Source organism: Nerophis ophidion, linkage group LG01, assembly GCF_033978795.1.
Source record: "Nerophis ophidion isolate RoL-2023_Sa linkage group LG01, RoL_Noph_v1.0, whole genome shotgun sequence".
Taxonomy (NCBI): Eukaryota; Metazoa; Chordata; class Actinopteri; order Syngnathiformes; family Syngnathidae; genus Nerophis; species Nerophis ophidion.
Genome location: NC_084611.1, coordinates 12,734,118 through 12,757,802, shown reverse-complemented (window position 1 = coordinate 12,757,802; position 23,685 = coordinate 12,734,118). Strand labels below are relative to the sequence as shown.

Genomic DNA, 23,685 nt, shown 5'->3' with positions numbered 1-23,685 from the left:
TCACCCTTGTTCACCCCCTGGGAGGTGAGGGGAGCAGTGAGCAGCAGCGGTGGCCCCGCCCAGGAATAATTTTTGGTGATTTACCCCCCCAATTCCAACCCTTAATGCTGAGTGCCAAGCAGGGAGGTAACGGGTCCCATTTTTATAGTCTTTGGTATGACTCGGCCGGGGTTTGAACTCACGACCTACCGATCTCAGGGCGGACACTCTAACCACTAGACCACTGAGTTTCATGACCAGGCCCTCAAAAATGCATCCAAATTGATGAAATATTCATCATAAATTCTCACGTACTTCCACAGGCCTTGACCCACTAACAAAACGTTCAGGAATGTTTGCATTCTAAAGTTAGCATTCTAAAGTTAGCATGTGCCCAGGTTCAAGTTATATGAGTCTGAGGTGTGCTGCTGTTAAATTGGCTAAAAAAAAAAAACAAGTTAGCATGTGTGTCACTAGGCAGGTTATATGGGTCTGAGGTGTACAACTGTAAATTTGGCTTGTTTAGAAATAACTTGTGTAGATCACGGGTCACCAACCTTTTTGAAAGCAAGAGCTACTTCTTGGGTACTGATTTATGCGAAGGGCTACCAGTTTGATACACACTTAAATAAATTGCCGGAAATAGCCAATTTGCTCAATTTACCTTTAATTAATAAAAGCTTTATATATTAAAAAAAAAAAGGTTATTTCTGTCTGTCATTCTGTCGTACATTTTTTTTCCTTTTACGAAGGTTTTTTGTAGGGAATAAATGATGAAAAAAAAACACTTAATTGGACGGTTTAAAAGAGGAGAAAACACAAAAAATGACAATTTTGAAACATAGTTTATCTTCGATTTCGCCTTTTTAAAATTTAAAATTCAACCAAAAAAATGAAGAGAAAACTAGTTAATTGGAATCTTTAAAAAAAAAAAAGAATTTTTGGACCATCATTACTAATTCTTCCCGATTAAGATTAATTTTAGAATTTTGATATGTTTTAAATAGGTTAAAATCCAATCTGCACTTTGTTAGAATATTTAACAAATTGGACCAAGCTATATTCCTAACAAAGACAAATCATTATTTCTTCTAGATTTTCCAGAACAAAAATTTTAAAAGACATTCAAAAGACTCTGAAATAAGATTTAAATTTGATTCTACAGATTTTTTAGATTTGCCAGAATATGTTTTTTTGAATTTTAATCATAAGTTTGAAGAAATATTTCACAAATATTCTTCGTCGAAAAAACAGAAGCTAAAATGAAGAATTAAATTTAAATGTATTTATTATTCTTTACAATAAAAAAAAAATACTTGAACACTGATTTAAATTGCCAGGAAAGAAGAAGAAAGAATTTAAAAGGTAAAAAGGTATATGTGTTTAAAAATCCTAAAATCATTTTAAAGGTTGTATTTTTTCTCTAAAATTGTCTTTCTGAAAGTTGTAAGAAGCAAAGTAAAAAAATTAATGAATTTATTTAAACAAGTTTAGACCAAGTCTTTAAAATATTTTTGGGGATTTTCAAATTCTATTTGAGTTTTGTCTCTTTTAGAATTAAAAATGTCGAGCAAAGCAAGACCAGCTTGCTAGTAAATAAATAAAATTAAAAAAATAGAGGCAGCTCACTGGTAAGTGCTGCTATTTGAGCTATTTTTAGAACAGGCCAGCGGGCGACTCATCTGGTCCTTACGGGCACCGCGTTGGTGACCCCTGCTCTAACATGTTACATGTTGGCAAATATTATGGGATGGAATAGGAGATGAGTTGTGAGTCGTTGACATCAATAGAGGTATATTTAAAAAAAAAAAAAAAAAAACTCATTTTCTGTCTTATTGTGTTACCAAGCGTGTGTAAAATGCATTGGAAAGTTGTGTGTCAAACAGCCGCTTTAAGCGCCAAAATTATGACCAAAGTGGCAAAGCGGTATTTACATTTGCACTTTAATTGTATTGACAGTTTACTTAGCAAACTTTCATTTTTCATTCACTTGATTTTAGCACATCATTGTGTCAATTTATCTCATCAGTTATTTTGATGTATTTTCTTCTGACCAGTCTGTGTTGTCCCATGTGTTTTTTTTTTAAGTTATTGTGTTGTCAAAAGTGTTTTTTAGAATTGAGTTTTAAAGATGTTTTTTTAAGTTGACCCACTAACAAATCGTTCAGGAATGTTTGCATTCTAAAGTTAGCATGTGTCCAGTTTCAAGTTATGAGTCAGAGGTGTGCTGCTGTTAAGTTGGCAAAAAAAAAAAAGTTAGCATGTGTGTCAAGTGTGGTTTTTTTTGTAGTTGTGTTGTCAAACGTTTTTTTTTAAAGTTGTGTTGTCAAAGACGTTTTAAGTTGTGTTATGTGTTTTTTAAAGTCGTTGTCGTAGTTTTTTTTTTTAATCAAATATGTTTTTTTAATCTTGTTGGGTTGTCAAATACATTTTTTAAAGTTGTTGTGTTGTCAAAAACGTTTTATTTTAAAGGTGTTGCATTGCCAAACGTGTTTTTTAAATTGTGTAGTCAAGTGTTTATTTTAAGTTGTGTTGTCAGGTTTTCTTTTGTCAAATATGTTTATTAAAATTGTTGTGTAGTCTAATATGTTTTTTAGTTGTTTTGTTGTCAAAAGTGTTTTTTAAAGTTGTTGTGTTGTCAAATGTGTGTTTTTTTACAGTATCTGATGTACAATATGTTTTTGAAGTTGTTGTGTTGTCAAATGTGTTTTTTTTACAGTATCTGATGTACAATATGTTTTTGAAGTTGTTGTGTTAAATGTTTTTTTTAAAATATGTGTTGTCAAAAGTGTTTTTTAAAGTTGTGTTGTCAAATGCATTTAAGTTGTTAAGTGTTTTTAAGTTGTTGTGTTGTCGTAGTTTTTTTTGTCAAATATGTTTTTTGAAGTTGTTATGCTGTCAATGACTGGGTTTTTTAAAAGTACTTGTGCTCTCAAAGACGTTTTTAATGTTGTGTTGTCAAAGATATTTTCTAAAGTTGTTGTGTTGTCAAATGTGTTTTACACACATTTGTGGTGTTAGTCTTTTGTCAAATATGTGTTGTAAACTCTAAAAAGTTATTGTTGTCAAATGTGATTGCTACAGGTGTGTTGTCAAAGGTGTTTCTTTTAAGTTATTGTGTTGTCAAAGGTTTTTGTGTCAGATGTGTTGTAAAATATGTTTTGTAAAGTTGTGTTAAGTGTTTTTTAAAGTTGTGTTGTCAAAGGTGTTTTCTAAAGTTGTTGTGTTGTCAAATGTGTTTAACACACATTTGTCGTGTTATTCTTTTGTCAAGTATGTGTTGTAAACTTTAAAAAGTTATTGTTGTCAAATGTGATTGCTACAGGTGTGTTGTCAAAGGTGTTTTTTTAAGTTATTGTGTTGTTAAAGGTTTTTGTGTCAGAGGTGTTGTAAAATATGATTTTTAAAGTTGTGTTGTCAAAGGTGTTTTCTAAAGTTGTTGTGTTGTCAAATGTGTATTTTTTATATGTTTTTTGCAGTTTTTGAGTTGAAGTGTTTGGTCAAATATCTGATGTACAATATGTTTTTGAAGTTGTGTTGTCAAAGGTGTTTTAAAGGTATTGTGTTGTCAAAAGTTGTTTTTATATTGAAGATGTGTGGTAAAATATGTTTAGTGAAGTTGTTAAAGTGTTTTTTTAAGTTGATGTGTTGTCAAAGGTGTTTATAAAAGTTGTGTTAAATGTTGCTGTCAAGTGATTGTTAAAATTATTGTGTTAAAGGTGTTTTTTGTCAAAGATGTGTTGTAACATTTGATTGTAAAGGTGTTGTGTTTTGTCAAAGATGTTTTAAGTTGTGTTGTCAAATCTGTTTTTAAAGATGTTATGTTGTCAAATGTTTTTTTAAGCTTGTTGTGTTGTCAAATATGTTTAGTGTTTGTGTTGGCAGTGTTTTGTCAAATATGTTTTTAAGTTGTGTTGTTAGTGTTTTGTCAATTTTTTTTTAATTGTTGTGTTGTCAAAGATATTATTAAGTTGTTGTGTTGTCAAACTGTTTTGTCAAAGATGTTTTCAAGTTGTTGTGGTGTCAAATATGTTTTTAGTCTTTGTGTTGTCAGTGTTTTGTCAAAGATGTTTTTAAGTTGTGTTGATAGTGTTTTGTCAAATGTTTTTAAATTGTGTTGTCAAAGATGTTTTTAAGTTGTTGTGTTGTCAAACTGTTTTTTTGTCAAATATGTTTTCAAGTTGTTGTTTTGTCAAAGATGTTTTTAAGTTGTGTTAGTGTTTTGTCAAATGTTTTTAAATTGTTGTGTTGTCAAAAGGTTTTGTCAAAGATGTTTTTAAGTTGTTGTGTTGTCTGTTTTTTGAAAGATGTTTTTAAGTTGTTGTGTTGTAAAACTGTTTTGTCAAATATGTTTTTAGTCTTTGTGTTGTCAGTATTTCGTCAAAGATGTTTTTAAGTTGTGTTGTTAGTGTTTTGTCAAATGGTTTTAAATTGTTGTGTTGTCAAAGATGTTTTTAAGTTGTTGTGCTGTCAAACTTTTTTGTCAAAGATGTTTCTAAGTTGTCATGTTGTCAAAAGGTTTCGTCAAATATGTTTTCAAGTTGTTGTGTTGTCAGTGTTTTGTCAAAGATGTTTTTAAATTGTGCTGTTAGTGTTTTGTTAAATGTTTTAAAATTGTTGTGTTGTCAAATATGTTTTTAAGTTGTTGTGTTGTCAAAGTGTTTTGTCAAAGATGTTTTAAGTTGTTGTGTTGTCAGTGTTTTGTCAAATATGTTTTCAAGTTGCTGTGTTGTCAAAGTGTTTTGTGAAAGACGTTTTTAAGTGGTCTAGTTGTCAAAAGGTTTCGTCAAATATGTTTTCAAGTTGTTGTGTTGTCACAGTGTTTTTTCAAAGATGTTTTTAAATTGTGTTGTTAGTGTTTTGTTAAATGTTTTTAAATTGTTGTGTTGTCAAATATGTTTTTAAGTTGTTGTGTTGTCAAAAAGTGTTGTCAAAGATGTTTTTAAGTTGTTGTGTTGTTAAAAGATTTTGTCAAATATGTTTTCAAGTTGTTGTGTTGTCAAATATGTTTTTATTGTTTGTGTTGTCAGTGTTTTGTCAAAGATGTTTTTAAGTTGTGTTAGTGTTTTGTCAAATGTTTTTAAATTGTTGTGTTGTCAAAAGGTTTTGTCAAAGATGTTTTTAAGTTGTTGTGTTGTCAAAGATATGTTTAAGTTGTTGTGTTGTCTGTTTTTAAAATATGTTTTTAAGTTGTTGTGTTGTCAAACTGTTTTGTCAAATATGTGTTTAAGTTGTTGTGTTGTCAAAAGGCTTTGTCAAATATGTTTTCAAGTTGTTGTGTTGTCAAATATGTTTTTAGTCTTTGTGCTGTCAGTATTTCGTCAAAGATGTTTTTAAGTTGTGTTGCTAGTGTTTTGTCAAATGTTTTTAAATTGTTGTGTTGTTAAAGATGTTTTTAAGTTGTCATGTTGTCAAAAGGTTTCGTCAAATATGTTTTCAAGTTGTTGTGTTGTCAGTGTTTTGTGAAAGATGTTTTTAAGTTGTGTTGTTAGTGTTTTGTTAAATGTTTTTAAATTGTTATGTTGTCAAATATGTTTTTAAGTTGTTGTGTTGTCAAACTGTTTTGTCAAAGATGTGTTCAAGCTGTGTTGTCAAAAGGTTTTGTCAAATATGTTTGCAAGTTGTTGTGTTGTCAAAGTGTTTGGTCAGAGATATGTTTAGGTTGTTGTGTTGTCAGTGTTTTGTGAAAGATGTTTTTAAGTTGTTGTGTTGTCAGTGTTTTGTCAAAGATGTTTTTAAGTTGTGTTGTCAAAAGGTTTTGTAAAATATGTTTTCAAGTTGTTGTGTTGTCAAAAGGTTTTGTCAAATATGTTTGCAAGTTGTTGTGTTGTCAAAGTGTTTGGTCAGAGATATGTTTAGGTTGTTGTGTTGTCAGTGTTTTGGGAAAGATGTTTTTAAGTTGTTGTGTTGTCAAACTGCTTTGTCAAATATGTTTTTAAATTGTTGTGTTGTCAAACTGTTTTGTCAAAGATGTTTTTAAGTTGTGTTGTCCAAAGGTTTTGTCAAATATGTTTGCAAGTTGTTGTGTTGTCAAAGTGTTTGGTCAGAGATATGTTTAGGTTGTTGTGTTGCCAGGGTTTTGTGAAAGATGTTTTTTAAGTTGTTGTGTTGTCAAACTGCTTTGTCAAATATGTTTTTAAATTGTTGTGTTGTCAAACTGTTTTGTCAAAGATGTTTTTAAGTTGTGTTGTCCAAAGGTTTTGTCAAATATGTTTTCAAGTTGTTTTGTCACAATGTTTTGTCAAAGATGTTTTTAAATTGTATTGTTAGTGTTTTGTTAAATGTTTTTAAATTGTTGTGTTGTCAAATATTTCTTTAAGTTGTTGTGTTGTCAAACTGCTTTGTCAAATGTTTTTAAATTGTTGTGTTGTCAAACTGTTTTGTCAAAGATGTTTTTAAGCTGTGTTGTCAAAAGGTTTTGTCAAATATGTTTTCAAGTTGTTGTGTTGTCAAAAGGTTTTGTCAAATATGTTTGCAAGTTGTTGTGTTGTCAAAGTGTTTGGTCAGAGATATGTTTAGGTTGTTGTGTTGTCAGTGTTTTGTGAAAGATGTTTTTAAGTTGTTGTGTTGTCAAACTGCTTTGTCAAATATGTTTTTAAATTGTTGTGTTGTCAAACTGTTTTGTCAAAGATGTTTTTAAGTTGTGTTGTCAAAAGGTTTTGTCAAATATGTTTTCAAGTTGTTGTGTTGTCAAAAGGTTTTGTCAAATATGTTTTCAAGTTGTTGTGTTGTCAAAGTGTTTGGTCAGAGATATGTTTAGGTTGTTGTGTTGTCAGGGTTTTGTGAAAGATGTTTTTTAAGTTGTTGTGTTGTCAAACTGCTTTGTCAAATATGTTTTTAAATTGTTGTGATGTCAAACTGTTTTGTCAAAGATGTTTTTAAGTTGTGTTGTCAAAAGGTTTTGTCAAATATGTTTTCAAGTTGTTGTGTTGTCAAAAGGTTTTGTCAAAGATATGTTTAGGTTGTTGTGTTGTCAGGGTTTTGTGAAAGATGTTTTTAAGTTGTTGTGTTGTCAAACTGCTTTGCCAAATATGTTTTTAAATTGTTGTGTTGTCAAACTGTTTTGTCAAAGATGTTTTTAAGTTGTGTTGTCAAAAGGTTTTGTCAAATATGTTTTCAAGTTGTTGTGTTGTCAAAAGGTTTTGTCAAATATGTTTTCAAGTTGTTGTGTTGTCAAAAGGTTTTGTCAAATATGTTTGCAAGTTGTTGTGTTGTCAAAGCGTTTGGTCAGAGATATGTTTAGGTTGTTGTGTTGTCAGGGTTTTGTGAAAGATGTGTTTAAGTTGTTGTGTTGTCGAACTGCTTTGTCAATTATGTTTTTAAATTGTTGTGTTGTCAAACTGTTTTGTCAAAGATGTTTTTAAGTTTTGTTGTCAAAAGGTTTTGTCAAATATGTTTTCAAGTTGTTGTGTTGTCACAATGTTTTGTCAAAGATGTTTTTAAATTGTGTTGTTAGTGTTTTGTTAAATGTTTTTAAATTGTTGTGTTGTCAAATATTTCTTTAAGTTGTTGTGTTGTCAAACTGCTTTGTCAAATATGTTTTTAAATTGTTGTGTTGTCAAACTGTTTTGTCAAAGATGTTTTTAAGTTGTGTTGTCAAAAGGTTTTGTCAAATATGTTTTCAAGTTGTTGTGTTGTCAAAAGGTTTTGTCAAATATGTTTGCAAGTTGTTGTGTTGTCAAAGTGTTTGGTCAGAGATATGTTTAGGTTGTTGTGTTGTCAGTGTTTTGTGAAAGATGTTTTTAAGTTGTTGTGTTGTCACAATGTTTTGTCAAATATGTTTTTAAATTGTGTTGTTAGTGTTTTGTTAAATGTTTTTAAATTGTTGTGTTGTCAAATATTTCTTTAAGTTGTTGTGTTGTCAAACTGCTTTGTCAAATATGTTTTTAAATTGTTGTGTTGTCAAACTGTTTTGTCAAAGATGTTTTTAAGCTGTGTTGTCAAAAGGTTTTGTCAAATATGTTTTCAAGTTGTTGTGTTGTCAAAAGGTTTTGTCGAATATGTTTGCAAGTTGTTGTGTTGTCAAAGTGTTTGGTCAGAGATATGTTTAGGTTGTTGTGTTGTCAGGGTTTTGTGAAAGATGTGTTTAAGTTGTTGTGTTGTCAAACTGCTTTGTCAATTATGTTTTTAAATTGTTGTGTTGTCAAACTGTTTTGTCAAAGATGTTTTTAAGTTTTGTTGTCAAAAGGTTTTGTCAAATATGTTTTCAAGTTGTTGTGTTGTCACAATGTTTTGTCAAAGATGTTTTTAAATTGTGTTGTTAGTGTTTTGTTAAATGTTTTTAAATTGTTGTGTTGTCAAATATTTCTTTAAGTTGTTGTGTTGTCAAACTGCTTTGTCAAATATGTTTTTAAATTGTTGTGTTGTCAAACTGTTTTGTCAAAGATGTTTTTAAGTTGTGTTGTCAAAAGGTTTTGTCAAATATGTTTGCAAGTTGTTGTGTTGTCAAAAGGTTTTGTCAAATATGTTTGCAAGTTGTTGTGTTGTCAACGTGTTTGGTCAGAGATATGTTTAGGTTGTTGTGTTGTCAGTGTTTTGTGAAAGATGTTTTTAAGTTGTTGTGTTGTCAAACTGCTTTGTCAAATATGTTTTTAAATTGTTGTGTTGTCAAACTGTTTTGTCAAAGATGTTTTTAAGTTGTGTTGTCAAAAGGTTTTGTCAAATATGTTTTCAAGTTGTTGTGTTGTCAAAAGGTTTTGTCAAATATGTTTGCAAGTTGTTGTGTTGTCAACGTGTTTGGTCAGAGATATGTTTAGGTTGTTGTGTTGTCAGTGTTTTGTGAAAGATGTTTTTAAGTTGTTGTGTTGTCAAACTGCTTTGTCAAATATGTTTTTAAATTGTTGTGTTGTCAAACTGTTTTGTCAAAGATGTTTTTAAGTTGTGTTGTCAAAAGGTTTTGTCAAATATGTTTTCAAGTTGTTGTGTTGTCAAAAGGTTTTGTCAAATATGTTTGCAAGTTGTTGTGTTGTCAAAGTGTTTGGTCAGAGATATGTTTAGGTTGTTGTGTTGTCAGTGTTCTGTGAAAGATGTTTTTAAGTTGTTGTGTTCTCAAAGATAGTTTTCAAGTTGTTGTGTTGTCAAAGATATTTTGAGGTTGTTGTGTTGTCCAAAGTGTGTTTATGTGTTACATAAATGATCACCTCTGCCAGGCAGTCCCATCATGTGAGAAGGTTGCAAAGTGGAAGTAGGTGAGAGGTCAAAGTCAGGAGTAAGATGCAGTGTTACTATTTGAGTGGGCCCCGGGCCCCGGTGTAGTGGTGAAGGTGATGTTATGTAGTAGTAAGATGTCTACCTGAAAGAAAGTCTCTCCCTTCAGCTCGTTGGCGTCTCTCTCTCCAGCACCGAGCCTCTTCAGCGGGTTCTTCTTCAGCAGCTGCGAGGGAACAAAGACAGTTTTGGCGAGTGCGTCCTCGGCCTGAGGCGGCGTGACGGCGTCCACCTTCTGCATGATGGCCACGGCGTCCGGAGGCAGCGAGGCGGGATAGTGGACGTCGTTGTTGACGATGCTGTCGAACACCTCCTCCTCGTCCTCGCCCAGGAAGGGAGACTGGAGCAGGACGGCGAGGGTCAGAGAGGAAGCCACGCCCCCTTAGTGGCAAACTACCCACCTCGCCCACCAGCATCTCGTAGATCAGCACGCCCATCCCCCACCAGTCCACGGCCCGCGTGTAGTCCTCGTCCGTCAGAACCTCCGGCGCCAGGAACTCCGGCGTCCCGCAGAAGGTGGAGGTCCGGTCCCCGTGAGACATCCCTGCAGAGAAGCAACGGGGTGAAGTCAGAGTCCGTCCAGGACCAGTTCTGTGCCGGGACCACCTTCTTTACAAAGGCCAAAGTCGGTCATTTTGACGAAGCCGTCGGCGTCCATCAGCAGGTTGTCCAGCTTCAGGTCTCTGCGTGGACAAGACCGAGGGTCAGTTGGGGCGCGAGAGAGCCCCCGGTCCTCGTGCCGGACTCACCTGTAGATGATCCTGTTGCCGTGCAGGAAGTCCAAGGCCAGCAGCACGCAGGCCGAGTAGAACCTGGGGAAGAATCGGCAATCAGAGGACAGACTCGGCTCGGAGACGCCGCGCCCACCTGGTCTGCTCCTGGCTGAAGGCCTGGTTGTGGATGTGGATCATGAGGTCCCCCCCGGGGAGGTAGTCCATGACGAAGCACACGTGCTCGCTGGTCTGGAAGCAGGCGTGGAGGTGGACCAGGAAGGGATGGTCGCAGGCGGTGATCATCTGGAAGATCCTCTTCTCGCTCATCAGGCTGTCCACCTCGTCCCGCGTCACCACCTCACTCTTCTTCAGGGCCTTGACGGCGTAGAGTCCGCCGCTCCTGCGGGACTCGGCCAGCAGCACCTGGACACAACATTTCCAGGGGAGACTGACAGGAGAAGACGAGAGAGAGGACGCGGTGACGCCGCGGGCTGAGACCACGTCCACGGACGGGAGGCCGCTAACCTTCCCAAAGTGGCCTCGGCCCAGCACCGACACGTAGCGCAGGTCCTCGGCTCGCATCCTGGACCACACGGAGACAAGAAGGTGAGAAGGAGGCCGGAGAACCTCACCTGGTCTTCTCATGCTGGTCTTTACTTGGCAGGTGACTCCTCGTCTTCTTCGCTCCTGCTGAAGGACGACTGCAGACACAAATACTTCCTGCTCATCTTCTTAGCATGCTAACCTGTATGCTAGCATTCATCTGTGTTGTAGCCCGGAAGAGTAAGGGCTGCATGGGATTCTGGGTATTTGGTCTGTTAAGTTTATGTTGTATTACGGTACGGATGTTCTCCTGAAAGGTGTTTGTCATTCTTGTTTGGTGTGGGTCCACAGTCTGGCACATATTGATTAACGTGGATCCCGACTTGAAAAACTTATTCGGGTGTTAACATTTAGTGGTCAATTGTACGGAATATGTACGGATCTGTGCAATCTACTGATAAAAGTATCAATCAATCTCATTAGTATAATTGTTGTAATTGGTGCCATCTTACCTGAATGCTAACTGTTTCCATGTTAGCATGCTTAAGTAAAATGTTGTTACTTGCAGCCGTCTTGCGTGAATGCTGACTGTTTCCATTTTCACGTGCTAAAGTAAAATGTTACTTGGCGCCATCTTGCGTCAATGCTAACTTTCCATGTTAGCATGCTAAAGTAAAATGTTGTTACTTGGCGCCATCTTGCGTGAATGCTAACTTTCCATGTTAGCATGCTGAAGTAAAATGTTGTTACTTGGCGCCATCTTGCGTGAATGCTAACTGTTTCCATGTTCACGTGCTAAAGTAAAATTTTGTTACTTGGCACCATCTTGCGTGAATGCCAACTGTTTCCATGTTCACGTGCTAAAGTAAAATTTTGTTACTTGGCGCCATCTTGCGTGAATGTTAACTGTTTCCATGTTCACATGCTAAAGTAAAATTTTGTTACTTGGCGCCATCTTGCGTGAATGCTAACTATTTTCATGTTCACGTGCTAAAGTAAAATGTTGTTACTTGGCACTATCTTGCGTGAATGCTAACTGTTTCCATGTTAGCATGCTAACATTTATACTAGCATTCGCCTCATTAGTTTTGTATAATTATCTTACTTAGTGCCATCTTGCGTGAATGCTAACTGTTTAAATGTTAACGTTAGCATGCTTTCGTATAATTGTCTTATTTGACGCCATCTTGTGTGAATGCTAATTGTTTCCATGTCCACATGCTAACGCTAGCATGCTTTCGTAAAATGTTGTTACTTGGCGCCATCTTGCGTGGATGCTAAATGTTTCCATGTTAGCATGCTAACATTTATACTAGCATTCGTCTCATTAGTTTAGTATAATTGTCCTTGGCGCCATCTTGCCTGAATGACAACTGTTTGCATGCTAACGTATGTCTTACTTGGTGCCATCTTGCGTGAATGCTAACTGTTTCCATGTTCACGTATGTTAGCATAATTTCGTATAATTTTCTTACTTGGCGCCATTATGCCCATCCATCCATCCATTTTCTACTGCTTGTCCCTAACAGGGTTGCAGGGGGTGCTGTAGCCTATCCTAACTGTTTCCATTTTAGCATGCTAACATTTATACTAGCTTTCGTCTCATTAGTTTAGTATAATTGTCGTACTTGGCGCCATCTTGCGTGAATGCAAACTGTATTATGTTAGCATGCTAACCTTTATACTAGCATTCATCTCATTAGTTTAGTATAATTGTCCTACTTGGCGCCATCTTGCGTGAGTGCTAACTGTTTCCGTGTTCACATGCTAACATTAGCATGCCTTTGTATAATTTTCTTACTTGGGGCCATCTTGTGTGAATGCTAATTGTTAGAAAGAAGGACAAAATACGGGGAAAGAAGGACAAAATGCGGAGATAGAAGGACAATAAACAGGGAAAGAAGTACACCAAACGGGGAAAGGACAAAATACGAGGAAAGAAAGACAAAATACGGAAAAAGAAGTATAAAAAATGGGGGGAAATGAAGAAAATACAGAGAAAGAAGAACAATAAACAGAAAGAAAGACAAAATACAGAGAAAAAAGTACAAACAATGGGGGGAAATGAAGAAAATAAAGAGAAAGAAGAACAATAAACAGAAAGAAAGACAAAATACAGAGAAAGAGAGAAAGACAATAAACACGGAAAGACGTACAACAAGCGGGAAAGGACAAACTACAGGGAAAGAAAGACAAAATTCAGAGAAAGAAGTACAAACAATAGGGGGAAATGAATAAAATACAAAGAAAGAACAATAAACAGAAAGAAAGACAAAATACGGAGAAAGAGAGAAAGACAAACGGAAAGAAGTACAACAAATGAGGAAAGGACAAAATACAGGGAAAGACAATAAACGGGGAAAGGACAAAATACGGGGAAAGAAAGACAAAATACGGAGAAAGAAGTACAAAAAATGGGGGGAAATGAAGAAAATACAGAGAAAGAAGAACAATAAACAGAAAGAAAGACAAAATATGGAGAAAGAGAGAGACAATAAACAGGGAAAGAAGTACAACAAACGGGGAAAGAAAGACATAATTCGGAGAAAGAAGTACAAACAATAGGGGGAAATGAAGAAAATACAAAGAAAGAACAATAAACAGAAAGAAAGACAAAATACGGAGAAAGAGAGAAAGACAAACGGAAAGAAGTACAACAAATGAGGAAAGGACAAAATACAGGGAAAGACAATAAACGGGGAAAGAAAGACAAAATACGGAGAAAGAAGTACAAAAAATGGGGGGAAATGAATAAAATACAGAGAAAGAAGAACAATAAACAGAAAGAAAGACAAAATATGGAGAAAGAGAGAGACAATAAACAGGGAAAGAAGTACAACAAACGGGGAAAGAAAGACATAATTCGGAGAAAGAAGTACAAACAATAGGGGGAAATGAAGAAAATACAAAGAAAGAACAATAAACAGAAACAAAGACAAAATACGGAGAAAGAGAGAAAGACAAACGGAAAGAAGTACAACAAACGAGGAAAGGACAAAATACAGGAAAGAAGTACAACAAATGAGGAAAGGACAAAATACAGGGAAAGACAAACGAGGAAAGAAGTAAAACAAACGGGGAAAGGACAAAATACAAGAAAAGAAGGACAAAATAAGGGGAAAGACGGAGACAAGATACAAGAAAAGAAAGACGAAGTACGGGGAAAGAAGGATAACATTTGGGGAAAGAAGGTCAAAATTCAGAAAAAGAAGGAGCCAAAATAAAGGGTAAAGAAGGACAAACGGGCAAAGAAGTACAAAATACGGGGAAGGAAAGGAAAATAACTGGAAAAGGAGGACAAAATAGGAGACAGAAGGACCAAAGAGGACAAACTCCTGGAGAGAAGACAAGTGCTCACCAGCTGCCCTTGAAGCAAGACTGTGGTTGAGGCCCTGTGGTCGCCCTGTGTCGCCTCCTGGTGGCAGGGAGGACTTCTGTCCGCACTGCACCAGGAGAAAAAAAAGATCACATGACGTGTTCTCCGTCAATCTAGTCGCCAGACAGGATGTTCCCTCACCTGGGCGGCGTGCGCTCGGCGGCGATGGCAGCGGCGAGGGTGGAGCTGAGCGTGCTGAAGGAGGCGTAGCGGGGGAGGACGTTCATCATCAGGTGACCCCAGGTGGTGAAGTTCATGTTCATCTGAGCCGCGCGCACAAACTTCTTACCTGACACACGTTTATGTTGACGTCAGCTGCACACTGACTCCTCTAAACTCCATCCCATAATGTGTACCTCTCTCTTTGGTGAAGATGCATCTCTGACGTCTGAGTTTGGGCGGATGTTCTACCAGCACGTCCACCAGGCGACACTTGACATCATCAACAATAGTTGTGATAAACAATAATAATAATAATAATTGACACCAGCAGAAGAAGTCACCTGGACGTGGAGGAGACCTCGTGGTTCCAGACGCCACGCATGCGAGGACCAGGTCTGGTGGTCCAGCAGCTCCTCCAGGCGCAGGAAGACCACGCCGCACATGGTCTCCTCGTCCCGCCAGAAGACATCCACCTCCAGCTCCCTAGACTGCAGCAAAGCGAGTTTTGACGCACATTACATGTGGACAATGTCTCCCTCTGCTGGTCACTACAGGAACTGCCACTATCATTTAACACACTTGTCACTGCTTATGAGACCCTGCCCCAAGTGGAGGAGTTCAAGTACCTAGGAGTCTTGTTCACGAGTGGGGGAAGAGTGGATCGTGAGATCGACAGGCGGATCGATGCGGCGTCTTCAGTAATGCGGACGTTGTATCGATCCGTTGTGGTGAAGAAGGAGCTGAGCCGGAAGGCAAAGCTCTCAATTTACCGGCCGATCTACGTTCCCATCCTCACTTATGGTCATGAGCTTTGGGTCATGACCGAAAGGATAAGATCACGGGTACAAGCGGCCGAAATGAGTTTCCTCCGCCGAGAAGCTCTGCCATCCGGGAGGAACTCAAAGTAAAGCCGCTGTTCCTCCACATCGAGTGGAACCAGATGAGGTGGCTCGGGCATCTGGTCAGGATGCCACCCGAACGCCTCCCTAGGGAGGTGTTTAGGACAAGTCCAACCCATAGGAGGCCACGGGGAAGACCCAGGACACGTTGGGAAGACTATGTCTCCCGGCTGGCCTGGGAACGCCTCGGGATCCCCCGGGAAGAGCTAGACGAAGTGGCTGGGGAGAGGGAAGTCTGGGCTTCCCTGCTTAGGCTGTTGCCCCCGCGACCCGACCTCGGATAAGCGGGAGATGATGGATAGATGGATGATTTCAATACCGGTCATTTGAAATCGCATAAAAGGAAGAAGATAAAGAGCTATTCAGTAGGATTTAAGGTCCAAGTTTACATCACACTCAAATTTTTACTGCATACCTTTGGTAAGTGCCGGAGTGAGAAGAGGTTTTAAAATAATTAGCGCATGCTTACTCTTACCGCATGCCTTTGGTAAGCGCAGGAGTGAAAAGAGGTTTTAAATTAATTAGCGCCCTGGCGGCAATTCAAGGAAATATGGTATGTTCTACACATTTTTTGACTTCATCTAATTTGTCATTAATAATTGTGTGAATTCCCAGAATTCCTGGTTTTCCGGGAAACTGTTCCCATTCAAAATGAATTGGCCATTTTTCAAACTTCCACCATTTGCAAATTTTGCAACCGATTCAAACCATTCCACCTTCAACATATTCCACTCATCCTGGACATTCCAACAAACATCTTTCCACGTTCCAAACCAAATTCCGTTTTTTTCTGGAAATTCACACCCTTCAACATTCAAACTATTCTTACATTCTGTCCGCATTTCAGTTCAACTTCAGCATTGGAGCATTCACACGCAATTCTCATCTAGTTAAATGTAATGACATTATCTTACAAGTAAATACATACAATTATATAAAGTGATGTAAATAAAATATATGAAAATATTACAAGTCTGCTCTGTGGCGCAACGGTAGCGCGTCTGACTCCAGATCAGAAGGTTGCGTGTTCAAATCACGTCAGGGTCAATATTCGGGCTTCACGGTGGCAGAGGGGTTAGTGCGTCTGCCTCACAATACGAAGTTCCTGCAGTCCTGGGTTCAAATCCAGGCTCGGGATCTTTCTGTGTGGAGTTTGCATGTTCTCCCCGTGAATGCGTGGGTTCCCTCCGGGTACTCCGGCTTCCTCCCACTTCCAAAGACATGCACCTGGGGATAGGTTGATTGGCAACACTAAATTGGCCCTAGTGTGTGAATGTGAGTGTGAATGTTGTCTGTCTATCTGTGTTGGCCCTGCGATGAGGTGGCGACTTGTCCAGGGTGTACCCTGCCTTCCGCCCGATTGTAGCTGAGATAGGCGCCAGCGCCCCCCGCGACCCCGAAAGGGAATAAGCGGTAGAAAATGGATGGATGGATGGATTACATTTCATAGAATGTTTGCATGCAACACCTCCCCCTGCTGGTCGCAAAAAGAACTGGCAATAAATGACTTAATAATTTCAATTATAAAAAAATACTGTCCTGTAAATGTATTATTTGTAAATTAATATTGACAGAATGTTTCTAAAATATAGACACATTTCTTTATATTTACTTAGACTACTAAGTAATGAATAATTACATTTAATAATATTTATTAAAAAAAATATAAATCAAAATACCTAAGATCAGACACATAGAATACAGGTGCTGGTCATATTATTAGAATATCATGAAAAAGTTGATTTATTTCATTAATTCCATTTAGAAAGTCAAACTTGTAGAATGTATACATTCATTCCAAACAGACTGATACATTTCAAGTGTTTTTTGCCAAAAAGGAGATGATTATAGCTGACAACCCTAAATTCAACATCTCAGAAAATTAGGATGTGGTGAAAAGGTCAGATATTGAAGACACCTGGTGCCACACTCTGATTAGTTAACTCACTCAAAACACCTGGAAAAGCCTTTAAATGGTCTCTCGTTTTGATTCTGTATGACACACAATCATGGGGAAGACTGCTGACTTGACAACTGTCCAAAAGATGACCATTGATACTTTAAAGAAGGAGGGCAAGACACAAAAGGTCATTGCCAAAGAGGTTGGATGTTCCCAGAGCTCTGTGTCCAAGCACATTAAAAGAGAGGCGAAGGGAAGACAAAGATGTGGTAGAAAAAAGTGTACAAGCAAGAGGGATAACCGCGCCCTGGTGAGGATTGTCAAACAAAACAATTCAAAAATGTGGGGGAGATCCACAAAGAGTGGACTGCATCTGGAGTCAGTGCTTCAAGAACCACCACACACCGATGTATGCAAGATATGGGCTTCAGCTGTCGCATTCCTTGTGTAGAGCCACTCTTGAATAAGAGACAACGTCAAAAGCGTCTCGCCTGGGCTCAAGACAAAAAGGACTGGACTGCTGCTGAGTGGTCCAAAGTTATGTTTTCAGATGAAAGTACATTTTGTATCTCCTTTGGAAATCAAGGTCCCAGAGTGTGGAGGAAGACAGGAGAGGCACAGAATCCACGTTGCCTGAAGTCCAGTGTCAAATTTCCACAATCGGTAATGGTCTGGGGTGCCATGTCATCTGCTGGTGTTGGTCCACTGTGTTTCCTGAGGTCTAGGGTCAATGCAGCAGTCTACCAGGAAGTCTTAGAACACTTTATGCTGCCTGCCGCGGACCAATTTTATGGAGGTGAAGATTTCATTTTCCAACATGACTTGGCACCTGCACACAGTGCCAAATCTACCAGTACCTGGTTTAAGGACCATGGTATCCCTGTTCTTGATTGGCCTGCAAACTCACCTGACCTTAACCCCATAGAAAAGCTATGGGGTATTGTGAAGCGGAAGATGCCAGATGCCAGACCCAACAATGCTGAAGAGCTGAAGGCCACTATTAAAGCAACCTGGGCTCTCATAACACCTGAGGAGTGCAACAGACTGGCCGACTTTATACCACGCCGTATTGCTGCAGCAATTCAGGCAAAAGGAGCTGCAACTAAGTATTGATTGCCGTATATGCTGAAACTCAGTTGGCCCACATTTCTAATAAATATTTTTTGGTACTAGTCGTAACTTTTCTGAGATACTGAATTTGGGATTTTCAGTAATTGTCAGTACTAATCATCAACATTTAAATAAATAAACATTTCAAATATATCACTATGTGTGTAATGAATTGACATAATATGTAAGTTTCACGTTCTGAATAGAATTACTGAAATAAATCAACTTTTTCATGATATTCTAATAATATGAACAGCACCTGTAATACATTTAATGTTACATATGGACAAGGTCTGCATTCAACACGTGTACAACAGCTTCCCCTGCTGGTCACAATAGGAACTGCCACGATCATTTAATATAGTTGTCAATGCTGTAACATTATTTAATATTAACATACGCACGCATATATTGGACACCTTTTATTGACTTAGCCTAATTTGTAATGAATAATTAAATTTGATGACAATATTTTTAAAAACAAGTTACATAAGATGATGTACATAAAATATATAACATAATACATTTAAAAGAATGTGAGAATGTTACATATGGAAAATGTCTGCATTCAACAGCTTTCCCTGCTGGTCACAAAAGGAACTGACAGTATATGACGTCATCTGGACTCAACGTGTAATACTGTACTTTAAATAATGTTTATGCAGTATTTTTTAAGGTATCCCTGGACATATTATGTATTAACTGTTTTTTAAGTGTTACCTTTTAGGTCATCAATTAAAAAGAAAAATGCAATACATTAATTTTCTTTTAAATGTATGATGAAAATAATAACACATTAGGGACATTCCTTAAATATGTTTTATACATTGGAACTAAATGTGTACATTTCAAATTACAGTATAAAAGTATTTATATTGGCAAATAAATGTTACACTTGTATTATAACAAGTTAAAAAGAAACAAAATAAAATTATAAAATATATTTTTTTAATGAAATAATGAATAAAAAGAATATTAAAACATGTTTTAATTCATAATAAAAAATAAGTATTTATGTATTGAAATACTTTTATGTATTATACAAGATACACTTTAATTATCCCACACAAGGGAAATTATTTTAATTATTAAGATTTTTTTAACTAACTAACTAGTAGAGGCAATTTAAAATTTTGGTAGAAATGCCACGTGAATGCTAAAGAGCCAAAGGCAAACTGAAATGCTAACAGTTAGCACAATAGTAAAGTAAGAAAATTATGAGAAAAATGAGCAGAAAAAAAACCCCCAAAAAGCTAGCATGCTAAGATTACTATGCTAACAGTTAGCATTAGTGAAATGCCAAAATGTGACACTAAGGGGTATACCTGCTAAAATAGCTTAATAGAAAGCTAACGTGCTAATTCAAATACTAAAATGCTAACTGTTACATGCGTCACAATATATTACACTGAATTTTTTTGGGGAAATGCTAACCAGCCAACATTAGCATGCGTCAAAGTATGACTCAGGTGCATACCTACAAAATTAGCTTAAAAAAGATAGCACACTAACGTTAGCATGCTAACAGGTATCATTTGTCAAGTACTAAAATATTTGATGCTAAGGCGTTTACCTGCAAAATTAGCAAAAAAAAGCTAGCATGCTAATAATAAAATGGTAACGGTTGTGCTGTTGGGTTGTCAAAAAATTTTCGACGAGCCGTAAATGTCCCCCGAGATGCACTTCGGACCCCCATGTTGCAGAGTATTGGTATTGAATGGACATATGTGAACTCATGCTGAGAATACTATGCTAACATCTATCCATCCATTCATTTTCTACCGCTTATTCCCTTTAGGGATAACATGCTAATGATAATATGCGTACAGTTAACAGTGAAATACCAAAATATAGGAAACTGAATTGTATACCTGCTAAAATAGCTAAAAAGCTAGCATGCTAAAATGCTAACTGTAACATGTATCAAGTACCAGACCTACAAATGTAGCTAAAATCAGCTAGCATACTAATATTAGCATGCTAAATGATAAAGGGTTGTACTTGTATAGCGCTTTTCTACCTTCAAAGTACTCTGACACTATTTCCACATTTACCCATTCACACACACATTCACACACTGATGGAGGGAGCTGCCATGCAAAGCGCTAACCAGCACCCATCAGGAGCAAGGGTGAAGTGTCTTGTCCAGGACACAACGGACGTGACCAGGTTGGTACTAGGTGGGGATTGAACCAGGGATCCTCGGGTTGCGCACGGCCACTCTCCCACTGCGCCAGTACTAAAATATTTGATGCTAAGGTGTTTACCAGCAAAATTAGCAAAAAAAATAGCTAACATGCTAATATTAAAATGGTAACGGTTGTGCCGTTGGGTTGTTAAAAATTTTTCGACGAGCCGTAAATGTCCCCCGAGATGCACTTCGGACCCCCTGTTGCAGAGTTGGTATTGAATGGATATATGTGAACTCATGTTGAGAATACTATGCTAACATCCATCCATCCATCCATTTCCTACCGCTTATTCCCTTTAGGGCTAACATGCTAATGATAATATGTGTACAGTTAACAGTGAAATACCAAAATATATGAAACTGAAATGTATACCTGCTAAAATAGCTAAAAAGCTAGCATACTAAAAGGCTAACTGTAACATGCATCAAGTACCAGACCTACGAATGTAGCTAAAATCAGCTAGCATACTAATATTAGCAGGCTAAATGATAAAGGGTTGTACTTGTATAGCGCTTTTCTACCTTCAAGGTACTCAAAGCGCTTTGACACTACTTCCACATTTACCCATTCACACACACATTCACACACTGATGGAGGGAGCTGCCATGCAAGGCGCTAACCAGCACCCATCAGGAGCAAGGGTGAAGTGTATTGCTCAGGACACAACGGACGTGACGAGGTTGGTAGAAGGTGGGGATTGAACCAGGGACCCTCGGGTTTGCACGGCCACTCTTCCACTGCGCCAGTGGAAGAGTGGCATTTAAGCATTTAAGTCTCATCTTAAAACTCATCTGTATACTCTAGCCTTTAAATAGACCTCCTTTTTAGACCAGTTGATCTGCCGCTTCTTTTCTTTCTCCTATGTCCCCCCCTCCCTTGTGGAGGGGGTCCGGTCCGATGACCATGGATGAAGTACTGACTGTCCAGAGTCGAGACCCAGGATGGACCGCTCGTCGGGACCCAGGATGGACCGCTCGCCTGTATCGGTTGGGGACATCTCTACGCTGCTGATCCGCTTGAGATGGTTTCCTGTGGACGGGACTCTCACTGCTGTCTTGGAGCCACTATGGATTGAACTTTCACAGTATCATGTTAGACCCGCTCGACATCCATTGCTTTCGGTCCCCTAGAGGGGGGGGGGTTGCCCACATCTGAGGTCCTCTCCAAGGTTTCTCATAGTCAGCATTGTCACTGGCGTCCCACTGAATGTGAATTCTCCCTGCCCACTGGGTGTGAGTTTTCCTTGCCCTTTTGTGGGTTCTTCCGAGGATGTTGTAGTCGTAATGATTTGTGCAGTCCTTTGAGACATTTGTGATTTGGGGCTATATAAATAAACATTGATTGATTGATTGAGTACTAAAATATTTGATGCTAAGGTGTTTACCTGCAAAATTAGCAAAAAAAGCTAGCATGCTAATATTAAAATGGTAACGGTTGTGCTGTTGGGTTGTTAAATTTTTTTCGACGAGCCGTAAATGTCCCCCGAGATGCACTTCGGACCCCCTGTTGCAGAGTTGGTATTGAATGGACATATGTGAACTCATGCTGAGAATACTATGCTAACATCTATCCATCCATTCATTTTCTACCACTTATTCCCTTTAGGGCTAAGCGGTACAGTTAACAGTGAAATACCAAAATATAGGAAACTGAATTGTATACCTGCTAAAATAGCTAAAAAGCTAGCATGCTCAAATGCTAACTGTAACATGCATCAAGTACCAGACCTACAAATGTAGCTAAAATAAGCTAGCATTAGCATGCTAACAGATATCCTTTATGAAGTCACAAAATTTTTTACGCTAAGGTGTCAAATTGCCAAATGAGCAAAAAAGCTAGCATGCTAATATTAGAATGCTAACGGTTGTGTTAAAAAATTAGCGACGGGCCGCACTTTGGACCCCCATGTGGTAGAGTATTGGTATTACCAGACAGATGTGGACTCACTCTCTCCAGTCGGAGACAGAAGGTCTGATCCCAGGTCAGCTTGGTCCATGGCGTCCTGTCCACCGGTCTGCCGTCCAGCTTCAGCACGGCGCGGGTCTGGGCTGCACAAATGTGGGTGTGGCACGTCAGAGCGTCTCCTTGGGAAGGAGGACCTTACCTGATGGTGTGGCAGCAGCCGGAGACTCCTCGGGGACCTGGTCCAGGTGAATGGGAGGACACAAGAGGTCCTCACATCCGAGGAGTCGAACTTCCAGCTTCCCTGAAGGAACAAACGTGTTCATAAAAGTCTTTAAATCAACATTTTTAATCATTTCTTACCCGTTAGTGACGGCGGTCTGCCGGACAAGCTGGCCGCCGGGCGCTTGTGGGCCGACTCCACCCTCCCGTCGTGCAGGCCCGTCTCCACGGCGACGCGCAGCAACCTCAACTTCTGTGAGGACTCGCGCTCGCGGGTCTCCGCCTGCATGGCGTGGAGAGGACGGACTTGGTACGCGCTGCTGTTTTGGGCGGCAAAACCGTACCTCTGCGCGGTCAGGCGAGGACGTCTCCTCGGTCCGGCTGAGGAGGTCCTTGGCCCGCTCCCAGGCCTCGTGCTCTCTCTGCATGTAGTACTGCAGCTCGGCCAGGCGGGCGTCCTCCGGGCTGACGGCCGGCTGAGACGTCCCTAAAGACAGAGAGACACTTGAACGCATCGTTCGTCTGTAGCACTGTAGCATCTTACGTTAGCATGCAAACACCATCCATCCATCCATTTTCTACCGCTTGTGCTGGAGCCTATGTCAGCTTCATTCGTGTGGAAGGCGGCGTACACCCTGGACAAGTCGCCACCTCCATGCTAGTCAAAAATTAAATATGTATGCTAATACACTGCTTAGGATTTACTAACTGCTAGTCTACAGTCAGAGATACGGTATGTTGATTACTAGATACCTGTAGACAGAGGTGGGTAGAGTAGCCAGAAATTGTACTCAAGTAAGAGCACTGTTACTTTAGGGATGTATTACTCAAGTAAAAGTAAGGAGTAGTCACTCAAATATTTACGTGAGTAAAAGTAAAAAGTATGTTGTGAAAAAACTCAAGAACTGAGTAACTGATGAGTAAGCTGTTTGTTTGATGATGACGGCAACAAGTAATGCACAAAAACATAAAAATAGCAAAGAACAAATTCAGAGCCAGGAATATCTCTTAAGCAACTAAAACAATATATATGAAATAATATATATTTGGTTTTACACTGCATTGAAAAAAAATTGAATTAATTTTACCTTTGCAACCTCATTATACTATCGGCTAAGTTTCATATTTATAAAAGTATGTTTCTCAATACCCGACCTGTTTTTTGTGTGATTTAAAAAAAGATTTAGAACTCTACATTAAAACACTCTACCTCTAACAACCAAAAAGCTGTGAAAACGATGATGCTGTGTTCCAAATTTAAGTTATTTACTGAGATTGAGTGAGCCTATGGCTTTGCACTTTGTTTATTTTATATATATATATATATATATATATATATATATATATATATATATATATATATATTATTTTTTGCATTCTATTTTAGTTTCTTTGAATTTACAATTCAGCGCCTCTCCCGAAAACCTCCCGGGACAAATTTTCTCCTGAAAATCTCCCGAAATTCAGGCGGAGCTGGAGG

At 38.2% G+C, this 23,685-nt stretch overlaps 1 protein-coding gene, 1 long non-coding RNA gene and 1 other non-coding gene across 4 annotated transcripts in view; 2 read left to right on the top strand and 1 right to left on the bottom strand.

The window, feature by feature from the left end:
* The window catches only part of LOC133550232 (serine/threonine-protein kinase N2-like), a 56,659-nt gene that overhangs the window by 6,917 nt on the left and 26,057 nt on the right, over nucleotides 1-23,685 (bottom strand). Inside the window, exons 3-18 of one of the 2 annotated variants that reach the window (XM_061896403.1) lie at nucleotides 22,550-22,692; nucleotides 22,347-22,488; nucleotides 22,186-22,287; nucleotides 22,029-22,129; nucleotides 14,322-14,468; nucleotides 14,175-14,250; nucleotides 13,960-14,107; nucleotides 13,801-13,885; nucleotides 10,557-10,600; nucleotides 10,425-10,482; nucleotides 10,054-10,322; nucleotides 9,936-9,998; nucleotides 9,793-9,869; nucleotides 9,588-9,730; nucleotides 9,419-9,526; nucleotides 9,272-9,352 (exon numbers count right to left, since the gene is read on the bottom strand). In XM_061896403.1, the coding sequence (XP_061752387.1) occupies nucleotides 9,272-9,352; nucleotides 9,419-9,526; nucleotides 9,588-9,730; nucleotides 9,793-9,869; nucleotides 9,936-9,998; nucleotides 10,054-10,322; nucleotides 10,425-10,482; nucleotides 10,557-10,600; nucleotides 13,801-13,885; nucleotides 13,960-14,107; nucleotides 14,175-14,250; nucleotides 14,322-14,468; nucleotides 22,029-22,129; nucleotides 22,186-22,287; nucleotides 22,347-22,488; nucleotides 22,550-22,692 (1,787 nt within the window). Of the gene's footprint in view, nucleotides 1-9,271; nucleotides 9,353-9,418; nucleotides 9,731-9,792; nucleotides 9,870-9,935; nucleotides 9,999-10,053; nucleotides 10,483-10,556; nucleotides 10,601-13,800; nucleotides 13,886-13,959; nucleotides 14,108-14,174; nucleotides 14,251-14,321; nucleotides 14,469-22,028; nucleotides 22,130-22,185; nucleotides 22,288-22,346; nucleotides 22,489-22,549; nucleotides 22,693-23,685 lie in introns of both variants that reach the window. The other variant, XM_061896394.1, reaches the window with a different exon arrangement.
* On the top strand, nucleotides 8,550-11,009 carry LOC133550279 (uncharacterized). Its single transcript, XR_009806275.1, has 2 exons — nucleotides 8,550-10,505; nucleotides 10,564-11,009. It is a non-coding gene; the product is annotated as an uncharacterized LOC133550279 (long non-coding RNA).
* trnaw-cca (transfer RNA tryptophan (anticodon CCA)) lies at nucleotides 15,855-15,927 on the top strand. The gene has a single exon. It is a non-coding gene; the product is annotated as a tRNA-Trp (tRNA).